Below are 12032 nucleotides of genomic sequence, written 5' to 3'. Positions count from 1 at the left end.
TAAATACAAACAGTGCTAGTGCTGGTGTTTTAGTTCTCCTCTAGTTTAGTTCTACTGAAGAGCTTACAGAGTCACTTTCCTGCTCATGCACAGTATTCTTGTAGACAATTTTGTGTATCCAAAGATTATCCTGTACCAGCTTTCATTATCAGTAGATTTTATACACTATATGATGCTCACTTTAAGTAGTTCAATCTTTTTATTAGTTTTAATCTTCCAGATGTTTTTTGTGCTCTTCCACTCCTAAGTAGTGATTTTAGGTTTTAGTATTATTTTTAAGAACAGTGACATTGCAGACTACGAGAAAAGTTTTCTCGCTCTTTGAGTAATTAGTGGTAAACACCTACTTGAGGAGCTTGATTTCCCAGGCCCCATCTTGGTATGATGTATTAGAAATAAAGATAATTCAGAAAAATAAAAAGAGGGAGAATAGGGAAGGTTTTCAGGTTTTATTCATTGAAATTTAAAATTAGTTCTTTTACGGGGGAAAAAAAGGCATTGTGAAATTATACAAACTTAAAGAACAGAAGATACTTACCTTCTTGTGCCAGTCATGAGACATTTAATGATATAAAATTTCATTAAAACACAGTCATTTTTAAATTACTGTAAGAGAGAAGTGTTTCATTAAATGCAGTACCTTCTCTGGAACTTGTCTCAGCATTTCACTGATGACAGAGTCTAGCAAGATTCAGAGGAGAACTGGATATCAAGTTTTTTATCTCACCACAGGAGCGTTACTCCCCTCCTCCTACCCTTCACCACTCACTACTGCACCATGACTTGTGCAGCTGTGACATAGACCAGTATGGCAAAGTGATCATGAGGAAAAATGATGGGGCAGAAAAGTGCAGTGTCTTCATCTGGATTGGTTTTCTGAGGTGGTACACAGAGGGGAATGGTGTCAGAGTGCCTATGGAAGGAGGACGGGATGGTTTCTGTTGATACAAAATAATCAAGGTGCTAGAGCATTATTCAGTGAAAGGGGTTTTTTTTGTATCCTGCTTCAATGAAGGGAAGGCTGCTCTTCAGGATGATTATTAGTCTCCTTGGGTGCCCAGAAATCTGATCCTAAATTACAGTCACTCTATTCAGATTCTGATAGTTCTCCATGTCTTGATAATTTTTGCTCTGTATTTTTTTTAATTTATAGATTCTTCCAGTTTGTGATACCTGGGAAGATACTGTTTGGGCATATTTCAGGGTCATGGTGGACACTCTAGTTGAGCAGGAAATACGAACCTCAGTCATAACTACAGAGGAGATGGAAGAGCTCCCTAGAGAATATTTAGAAACAAAGTAAGCTTTACATAAGTTTTATGCTCCTACACTCCACAAAGGATCCGGTGTGATCTGTTTGGAATGTCCAAGATAACTTTTTTTCCTTTTTTCTTCTACTTTGAAGCTGGACTTCAGAAAAAGTTTTTGAAGAACTTCAGGCAACAGACAAAAAGGTACATATTAATTAGTGTTTATTCTCACTGTTTACCATATTTAACTATTCACTAGGTTCTACTTGTAATACACTATTCAACTTAATGCTCAAATATGCACCGTGAGTCATTTATTGTAGGTTTTCTACCTCTGTAATGTGTAATTTCTTAAATAGCTCTTTATATGCTGGCCCTTTTAATGATGAAAAAGATACAGGTTTTGTCTTGTCCCGTATCTGCCAAACTAGCAGAGTATACTAAAGAAATAGCTGACTGTCAAGTGCTGTCAGACATAGAAAACAGAGTAAATCACGTATTTAACACTTTGGTAAAAGGCGCAAAGATCAATTCCATGCCCTTTTTTTTAATAGGAGATTTCAGTTTTCTTTATAGGAGGTTTGTGTGCATATTTTGAAGCAGGCATTTCAAAATTTAAAAGCATATTTGCTTAAAGAGACTGTTTGTTACTTTTAACACCCAGGATACTTATTTAATTTAAGATTGAATATATCATTTATATCATAGAATCATAGAACGTTTTGGGTTGGAAGAGACCTTAAAGATCATCTAGTTCCAAACCCCCTGCATTGGCAGGGACACCTCCCACTAGATCAGGTTACTCAGAGCCCCATCCAACCTGGCCTTGAACATTTCCAGGGAGGAGGCATCCACAGTGTATCTGGCCAGCCTGTTCCAGTGCCTCATCACCCTCACACTAATATGTTAATTTTGTAAGGATTAAATTGAAACTACATTTTTATTTGATGGAATAGACATATTGCATTTATCATGTTGCTAAGGCAAAGACTTTGAAAGACAACATACAGAGTGATGCAGTCAATCACAAATACACCCAGCTGCCATTGCCTTTCTGGTAAAGTCCTCACCATATAGCAACTCTACAGGTGCATTTTAATTGTATTTCATGCCTTAATTCCTATACAAAAAATATATATATACAATCTCTTCCTCCTGAAAGAAGTTGCATGTACCTTTTCTTTAAGGTTTTAAACACGTTGCTGCTTCTTCTGTGATGTTGTAGAACCTGTTCTCTGTAACATTTATTCTGTTCTTCAGAATTCAAAGCCCTTAGTCTTTGATTCTCTTCCATCGAAGTATTAACTCCGCATATCCATACTCTGATGCTTTCTTTCAGTTTGTCAGTATTGTAATTTGACATTGATATAGCAAGTGCCTTTTCTTATGCTCTTGATGCAGAATACCCTTTTGAAATAGGAAGCTTTCTTCCCCTAAGGAACTTTTGCTTTATTTATGTTTGCTTTCTTTATACATCATGCTATGAGATTTTATTCGAAGTTTGAACTTTCTTTTTTCTCTTCCCAGAGGGTTATAGAGGAGAATCAAGAACACTATCACGTGATTCAGAAATTCATTATATTGGGAGATGTGGATGGTGAGTTTTTCTCTAATGATTTTTAAATGTCAACTGAGTACATTATTTCTAGTGACCTTTCCAGAAATGTTTATGTAATTGGATTTTAGAATCACACAGTAGGCAGACTCCACCTAAAAGCTAAGCTGCTTTTTTTATTAAGAACTGCAGGGTCTTTCTGCAGTTTGGCAGGTAGTTTTCAAAGAAGTCATGAAATTGTGTGAATGTGTCAGAATATACTGCTATAACTTTTTCTGAGAAATTACAGAAGACACACAGCAGACGTTTAAGCCAAAGAAGTCTTTCCAAAACTGTTGCTGTTCATTTTTTTGGGAGCATTTAAGGCTAAATTGCATGTGTTGAATAAATGCATAATTTTGAAACATTTCTTAGGTGTTTTCCCTAAGAATTTCCCTGTGATATGGCTAATACTGACATTTCCTCGGTGACTGTAGGTATGATGGAAGAATTCAGCAGGTGGCTTTCCAAGGACAGAAGTGTACTTCCAGGACATCTCCTTCGTTTCATGACCCATCTTCTTCTGTTTTTCCGCACCTTGGGTCTGCAGACTAAGGTAAGTTCGCTTGTATTTGATTTGTTGTCATAGTGTATTTGTTGTTGATAGCCAGTCTGAAGTAGAAATCCTTGTGCATAAAAATATAAACTACATATAAACATATAATAATGGTAAATTATTACCAGGTTGATGAGGAGCTGCATTCTTAAAGACTGTATTGGTTGATTTTGGACCCTAATTACAATAGTAAAAATTAAAAAGAGCATCTTTCACCCCTCCAGTTCAGGTTGAAAATTATTTTTTGAGGATGATGGATTCTGTTCCTAAGCTCTTTCTTAAGAAAGACCTGACTCAAACTTCAGTGTTAAGCTTATAGCATCCAAGGTGCTTTGAGTATAACCTGATCTTATGCACAGTCCTTGGAATTGTACCTGTTGCTGTAAGCTTATAAATGTTTTTGCTTGAAGTAATGGGTACTAGCTGAACCTTTCATATTTTCTCAAAATATGTACTAAGTGTAGCCTACTAGAGAGCTACCTAGTCTGTTTATGCTAAATACACAGATGAGTTGCAGAGCTGCAATTACTGTTTTCTGAGGCAATCACAAGTAACTGGAAGCTCTCCTTTTATACTGTTAGAAAATTTACAAGCGCTTGTGGATCAGATTATATTTCTGAATGTAACCTATTTTGGCAAAAGACAAATGTGTGTTTTCATTAGATGATTAAAATACAGCTGAGTTATTACAGTTTTTTTTATGCATCTTATCATTGCTTCATGCCCTTGTTGAAATTTCTTTTCAAGTCAGTTGACATTTAGCTAATTAAAAGGAACTTGTGTGTGTGTATACATAAGCGTTTTTCAGCCAGATTCAAAATTTGATGGAGTAGGTCTTTAAGCTGAAGTATGGTAGAACTAGTCATTAGCAATTGTTTAACAGAGGGGACAAAAAAAGATGCAATTTCCTAAATTAATTCCGTTGTGGGATTGTGAGTAACTGTTGCTTATGGCCCCTACAATTTTGGAGTAGGTGAATTTACTGCAACATTACTCAATCAACGCTCACTAGACCTCAGAGGGATTATGATGTTCCTTATTTGATATTAGAGAACAATTCATATAGGTATATGCTTAGATAAAGTTCTCTATAAAACTGATAGTTCTTCACAAACACCTGAGTCTTAGCTTAAGCAGCCTCAGGTGCTTGGGCTAGACTTTGGTTGTTTAGTGTAGGCAACTACAGATGAGCCAGGTGGTGTTGATATGCTGTACGTAGGAACGTTAGGATTTTCTATAACACAGCAGTGCATGTAGCACACTGCTATAGTCATCTTATTCACCTGGCATGTTATTTATTCATTTAAGAAGTTGTAATATGAAAAGATTGGGAAAGCAATTTTAGAAGTAACTTTCTAGTTAGACCAAAAACTGTTACTCGGTTACTGAAAAAGAAAATCTTTGGAATGCTAAATCTTTGAATCAGAAGACTATTCTTTAAACCACTGTCTGAGAGAAACAGTTTTCCAGCTCAGCCTGTTCAAATGTGTAGATCACTGAAGCAGGAATAATCAAATAATCTTATGCGTTACAAGCCTCTAAAGCTTCTTTCTTACTTTCTTTTTTTTCCCCCCACATTATCTCATTTAAAATTGAATTTATATTTGTTTATAATAAGGAGGAAGTTTCTGTTGAAGTCCTAAAGACCTACATTCAGGTAAGCCTACAAAAATATAATTTGCTTTCTCTGATGTAATTTAGATGTAAAGGAGGAAGTAAAGGAAACTTAAGGTTACAGGATAAAAAGAATTATGACACAGTTATTGCTTTCTTCTCCAGAGATCTGTGGAAGCTTGCCTAATATGCAGAGTTTCTGTCAGCAGTGCCCAAATGAGAGGCAGTTTTATTGATCCTTGTTTAGAAGCTGAGAAGTGGCACCTTCCTGTATAAAAACAAAATAATCACAAGTTTGTTACACATTTATGTATTTACAGAAAACATGTTTTTACAAAAGTGTAAACACACATGTTAACGTAGAGGAATCTAGTATGTTTTTCTAAACATTTGCTTCTTGCTCTGCAGAGGATGATATCTGAGAAGCACACAGATTTAGTAGCATTTTATGTCAGCCACTTGCCCCCAGAGCTAGCAGTTGCTCAGTATGCTTTATTTCTTGAAGATGTTACTGAAAGTGATCAACGCCACCACTGCCTCAAATTGGCAAAAGATGCAGGTGAGATGCTGATATTCTAATTATCACTTTATATCCTGGCTTATTTTGTCTTTTAGTAGTTTTGAATACAGGACCTAGCTATGAAGATTATATTCTTTCCTTTCTGTGTCTCTTCAGTTTTCAATTAACTAATTAATTTAATTTCAATTTTGCTGATCACTTCTTCAAGTAGGTATATTGTGGTTTTTGAGTAACTTGGAATTGCAATTCTTTTTCTGAATTAAACTTAATACCACTTTTGCTTCTGGATTATGTCCAAGCACAGCAGGAAGTAACTGCCAGCTGCCTGTCTCATATATATGCTCTAAAGCTTGACATGATCATATTATTTCAGGAAACTAATTATAAAAATGCGCACCTGTTTGTGGGTTTAGGAAGATTATAGGTATCTTTTTTTTTTTGTCCCATTTATAGTGCTCTTTGTTAGCCACGGTGGGTTGCTTGCATTAATTGTGATCTTTCCAGGTGTATACATGAAGTTAACAGGGACTACAGTGAAGCACCACACTGCCCATTGTTTGACAATGCCTCTGTGCCATTCAGAATTCACAGAGAAATAGATTTACTGCAGACTTCAGTGTCTCACTTCTCTTCCATAATTTTTTAGAAATTTTCTCTTAAAAACTTGGTTAAGGTTTCAAAAATAAAACATCCTGCTTCAACATCTGTAAAAAAACTCTTCTGAGCTTTTCGTGGTACTTTCCTGACAAATCATAGTCTTGCCATCAGAATTGTAGGAATCAGTGGTCTTAACAAATATATCTATATGCTGGTCCCCAGCACAGACTGAAAAACTTGTTAGTTGTCATACTCTTTTTACTGTGTTTGATGTTTTCTGTTATCTCAAATATCGTTGTTCTAAAATATCTGCAATAAATTACAAAAGCTTATAATTTAGTCTGACAATGTGAGTGTGAACAGGCTGATAAGGATTACTAGTAGTAAGGAATAAGATCAACAGCTGGAGTCTGAAATTCATTTTGTGCCAAATTTGGATTAATGATTTCTCGTACATATTTCTCTCTTAACCCAGGACTGGATGTTGCAACCATAACAAAAACTGTTGTTGAAAACATCCGCAAGAAGGATGCTGGTGAATTCAGTCACCATGACCATGTGTTAGATACAGGCACAACAGAGGTGAGTACACTTCATAGGGCAGACATTCTAGTTTGCAATCAGCTACAGTCTTTTACCATACATGATCCATATTTCCCTTTCAACCATGATGGACATTGCCTTGAAAAAGCCTGTGAGGGAAACACACTTCCCATGTGATCAAGTGTGAGAAGTTGAATTGCACGAATTCATAACTTCTGTTTCTGCATCTCCTTGATGTTCTGAGCTGAGGTGTGTTGCTCAGCAGCATGTCTGTTTGCAAACAGTAAGTGAAGAGAAAGCCCATGAAATTAGTATAACAAAATATGTTGTAGCTGAGAGTAGGATGTTGTAATTTCTAAGAATGATGAGGATTCATACTTTGTATCTCAGATAGACCTTATTAGATACTCAGGTGGTGCACTTAACTATGACAGACGTTGCCTTTACTGACAGTTCCCTTGTCATCACTAGCGAGCGTTGGTTGGTTCCAACTTACCACTTCACTGACCTTCAGTGAGGCACTGTTAATAGGTTGTGTTCAGAGTAGTCTTTGAGAGCAACTGACAGTTTGCAAGCCTGTGGCAATTTTTTTGCTGTTAGTACAAAATTTAAACTCTGTAATCTAATGCAAGGGTTGGAAAACTGGCTGCAGGCTGATGACACCCCTGAAGTTTGTAGCAAAGCTCCATAAAGCACATCTGTATAGTGTATTCTGTACAGTTTGAGGAAGATACATGGTAATCCATAAAAAATGTTGAGAGCTGATGCTCACCCATTGGTTTGAATATCTTGGGAATACTTAAAACTTTTTTTATTATTCTAGATGGCAGAAATTGTTTCCTAAGCTTTTGATACTGAAGTTGTGATAAACGTGATGCTTGTTAGTATGTCATAATGCTCTCCAAAGATCTCTGGAAACTTCTGTATTTCATTGACCAGATTTAGTGTGTCTCATGCCACCTGTACTATTGAAATGTTAGTGAATCCACATGTTGTTTTTTACAGGCAGATCGGCTGAAAATTGATGTAATTGACTGGCTCGTATTTGATCCTGCACAGAGGGCAGAAGCACTTAAGCAAAGCAATGCAATCATGAGGAAGTTCTTGGGTATTAAACTTTACAAATACTGCACATTTTTTTAATGTTGTTTTTGTTCTCATTGGCTCTTGGCACTACATTTGATATAACTTTGAATCCAGACTTAAGAAGCATGGGGTTGTCAGTTTGTAAAAAATAAAGTATGGAAATTGCAAAGCTGTTGATGCTCAGTTCACATTCTCATAGCATCCAAGAAACATGAAGCTGCAAAAGATGTGTTTGTGAAGATTCCCCAAGACTCTATAGCAGAAATCTATAACCAATGGGAAGAACAAGGAATGGATACTCCATTACCAGCTGAAGATGATAATGCTATACGGGAACATTTATGTATTCGGGCATATTTGGTGAGTTTTAGATAGGCTGTATTCCAAGCTATTACATAGAAATAACAGTGGTTTTGCCTTTGTGGTGAAACTAAGCTTTGTCCATTTGATTTAACTTCTGATTTCTGGGTGCGCTGTATCTGTGCATTTCATGACACTCTTCTAATTACCTGGGTCAAAACTGTCCAAATGCTGTTTCCCATGCAATCCAGGAAGCCCATGAAACTTTTAACGAATGGTTTAAACACATTAACTCGGCTCCACAGAAGCCTTCCTTGGTACCACAAGCAAGTTTCACTGAAAAAGTCGCCCATGAACATAAAGAAAAGAAATATGAGGTAGGTAAAAGTTGGAGTAATCTGCTATAAACATTTATGTTCGTGCTTAGGAGGCGGTCTTGGTTTTATGAAACAGTGTAGAAGACCACTAATTCATATTGCTTAAAAACTATAATAAATTACTCTGTTTTTATGTTGAAGGAATATGAGACAGTAAAATAGTAATGCCACTGCACAATAAATTATTGTGGGTTTTTATATATGACTCAGCTTTACAGACAATATTGTAATGTAATAGTAATTACTCATTATCATGTGTTGAGTGTCAGTGTTATTAATAAGTCGGAGTACTTGATTTTGCTGTGAAGTCCTTTTAATTCTTGTATTTGTCATGTTATTCTCTAAAACATGTTGCATTTCTGTTTTTACCAAAAGTTCTTTTTTGTATGTCTGTCCAGTATGAATGCACTGTATTTACTTTATATAGGTATTTGTTTTACAAGCATGGCAGTGTAAGTTTAAAAATGTCTTCCTTTAGAGGCTTTGCCTCTGAATAACCTGCGTGACTCTCTGGGCAGGGAATTAAGGAAGGATGGAAATTGCTGTTAGCAGCAGGCTTTTAGGTTTTGGCAACTGGTTGAAGATTCTAATTTGAATTAGAGCTGCACTGGCTTTGCATGCTTGGTGAAGAGTCTGAGTTAAAACAGCCTTAGAAATTATCCTGTTCTGCAGTAGTTTATTTTTGTTTCTTTGCCAGATGGACTATGGTATTTGGAAAGGCCTCTTGGATGCTCTTACAGCTGATGTGAAAGAGAAAATGTACAATGTGTTGCTGTTTGTTGATGGCGGATGGATGGTTGATGTCAGAGAGGTAAAATTAATCTTTATATCATGGCATGGTATTGGATTGGACCTTTTGACATCTTCAGTTTGACGTGCTTTTGTTTGCTCTGTTATGATTCCCTCTGACCTTACTGTGACTAGTTACAGGTTGCTTCCCCTTCAGCTACCATGTAAATCAGACCAGCCATCCAGTCCAGGCTGGTTAGCCCAGTTTTTTGCCTCTGGCGCTATTAATGACGTGGTTGTGCTGAGTTGTCCTGCAAAGGTAGGTGTTGGTGGTACTAACATGTTGTTTTGCTGTGGTAAGGACGCCGAGGATGACCCTGAACGAATGCACCAGATGATTCTGTTGCGAAAGCTGTGCCTGCCCATGATGTGCTTCCTGCTGCACACGGTGTTACACAGCACTGGGCAGTATCAGGAGTGTCTGCGACTGGCTGATATGGTCGCTTCTGAGCGACACAAGCTTTACACGGTGAGTTATTGAGAGCTGCAGACAGCTTGGCTTCCATTTAAAAGCTCTGTGGGTTGACTGTGGGAAAAGCTTCTGTATAGAGAGGAAGATGCCATATGTTCCCTAACATCCTAAGTTTTTCGCTTCACATTCACTGCAGTAGAAAAGTGTTTCCTTGTATACTGAGTTTAGGAATCAAAGAGTTAAGTTTGAAACACTGAAGAGGATGACAGTGTTTTGACAAGCAGCTCTTCTGAGTAGAATCACAGAATTGTTTTCATTGGAAAAGACCTTTCAGATCCTCAAGTCCTGCTGTTAAGCCCTGTCCCCAGGCAGCACATCTACCTGTCTTTTAAATACCTCCAGGGATGGTGACTCAGCCACTTCCCAGGGACCTTGTTCCAATGCTTGCCAGCCCTTTTGGTGAAGAGGTTTTTCCTAATGGCTGATTTAGTGCGGTTACTCATTTTTGGATGGGGGCTACTGTATTAAAAATAAGTTGAACTGTAGAATTGTAATTGATCTTTTTATTTCCGTTACATTTCAGAAGATTGTATGAGCAGGTTCTGGTTTGGAGCAGTTGGTTTACCTAACCTTCTGTCCCTCCTCAAAAAGATTTATCACTAAAAAAATAAAACAAAAAAACCAACACAGCCAAAAAAAGCTAAACCGCAACACTCCCTCAAAAAAAAGCAAGGATTAGAAATCTGCAAAGAAACACCAAGGCTCAGAAAAATCCTGTGGTGCATTCCCTTGGATTGGCTTAAGATCTCTGCCAGCAATAACAGGAAAAATATTTGGCTATTTAGCAATAATTTTTGTAGTTGTTATGAGACAGAACTATCTTGAGACTACCTTCAGGTTTTGGATACTGCAACTAGCTTCCAGTTCTTTGCTAAATGCTGTTCTGAAGTGTCTGGTGTTTACCCTGCCTTAAATAGAAAGGACTTTAAAAAAAAGGGGGGGGGGAAATGAAATTACTAAATTAAGCATTTACTTTGATACCAGTGATATTAATTGCAAATAAATATAACTTCATTATGGCTTTTTGTTTTATTCTTAGGTATTTTCAAAAGAAGAACTCCGAAAGCTTCTACAGAAGTTGAGGGAATCTTCTCTGATGCTTCTGGACCAGGATCTTGATCCTTTGGGATATAAAACTCAGCCATAGAATTTCATGTGGATACCTGGAAGAACTCCTAAACATGGACATTCTGGTTATAAAAAAAGAACAAAACCATGACTGTTCTGTCTTTGGGGGGAAATCCAACCCTCAGATTTCAATTTCAACTTGGAAAAATTCTGACCAACTTCAGAGAGGCTATTTGTTGTACAATCTTTTTTTTATATATATTTTTTTTCCTAATAAAAGTGCTTCACAAACAGAGAATGTTGTCCTAATCTAAAAATGCCATCATAGAAATATGGTGATGGTATGAACCTCCTTTATGTCTTTGCTACATCCTGAGGAGCTGCCTGTAGCCTGGAAACATTGCTCAGCAAGAGGAATGCACAAGGGTAGAGCAGAGACTGCAGGAGGCTGTGTGGAAAGCAGGGGAGAAGAAAGCAGACCCAGGGAGCTGGAGGAAAGGAGCATCAAAGGAAGGAGGAAAGTGTTGAGCTACTGCCAGCCCTGCAGAAGAGAAGGAAGGGCTTGCTTCTGGGGAGTGTGCTGTTCTCACCTGCACTCTGTAGTTGCTAAACTGCCAAATGAGATGCAATCCTGAGCTGGAGAAAAGGTACCTCGAGACTCCCACATCGGAGAGTTTGTCATGTATTTATAAACCTTGTTCTGGCTCAAACCAGGACACTGTGTTTACATGTGTAAACATTTTTACCTGCTTTTCCCTTAACTGTAGCGCACGACATGAGCTCCTTCACCTGGTCGGTGTCTTCTGACACTCGACAACGAAGGTCACTTGTGCTACACCTACGTGTACGTGTATTTTCATGTGTGTGTTTAAAGAAATCCCGCCTCCAGCTGCTGAGAGGTACTTGTACCTGGGAGGGAAGGCGTTTCAGCGTATTGCTGGGCGTCGGACAGAGGTGCCTTTCGTGGTGCACGTTCCCCGTGTGCTGCCAGCTCAGGATTTACCTGGGCACTTTAGCAGCGTACGAGAGAACAGCACACGCCCTGCAGCACGTCCTCTGCGGCGCGGCCGCCGGCAGCTCTTCGCTCTCCCCCTTCCCTGGCTGCTCCTCGGGCTCTGCTTCCCCCTCTCCCGCAGCCTCCTCCTCCCGGAGCGGGTGTCTGGGGGCTCCGGGGCCGCTTTGGCCGCAGGACGCGCTTCCCGCCCCCCCGTCCCGGGGCCGCCGGAAGGCGCGGGCCCACGTGCCGGGGCGGGGCGGGGCGGGCGC

General features: G+C 38.5%; 2 protein-coding genes across 2 annotated transcripts in view; both read left to right on the top strand.

The window, feature by feature from the left end:
- The window catches only part of NUP107 (nucleoporin 107kDa), a 27154-nt gene extending 16309 nt beyond the window's left edge, over positions 1-10845 (top strand). Inside the window, exons 15-27 of the mRNA XM_009997732.1 lie at positions 1154-1299; positions 1406-1454; positions 2778-2847; positions 3282-3400; positions 5019-5057; positions 5423-5573; positions 6607-6713; positions 7680-7782; positions 7960-8120; positions 8312-8437; positions 9135-9248; positions 9528-9695; positions 10738-10845. Coding sequence (XP_009996034.1) covers positions 1154-1299; positions 1406-1454; positions 2778-2847; positions 3282-3400; positions 5019-5057; positions 5423-5573; positions 6607-6713; positions 7680-7782; positions 7960-8120; positions 8312-8437; positions 9135-9248; positions 9528-9695; positions 10738-10845 — 1461 coding nt within the window. The remainder of the gene's footprint in view (positions 1-1153; positions 1300-1405; positions 1455-2777; positions 2848-3281; positions 3401-5018; positions 5058-5422; positions 5574-6606; positions 6714-7679; positions 7783-7959; positions 8121-8311; positions 8438-9134; positions 9249-9527; positions 9696-10737) is intronic.
- Positions 10846-11541: 696 nt separating this feature from the next.
- The window catches only part of SLC35E3 (solute carrier family 35, member E3), a 4820-nt gene continuing 4329 nt past the window's right edge, over positions 11542-12032 (top strand). The window contains exon 1 of the mRNA XM_009997765.1: positions 11542-11610. Within this exon, the coding sequence (XP_009996067.1) occupies positions 11542-11610 (69 nt within the window). The remainder of the gene's footprint in view (positions 11611-12032) is intronic.

This window comes from Chaetura pelagica, unplaced genomic scaffold, assembly GCF_000747805.2.
Source record: "Chaetura pelagica isolate M959 unplaced genomic scaffold, ChaPel_1.0 scaffold314, whole genome shotgun sequence".
NCBI classification, from domain to species: Eukaryota; Metazoa; Chordata; class Aves; order Apodiformes; family Apodidae; genus Chaetura; species Chaetura pelagica.
This window is presented reverse-complemented; position numbering and strand designations above follow the sequence as displayed.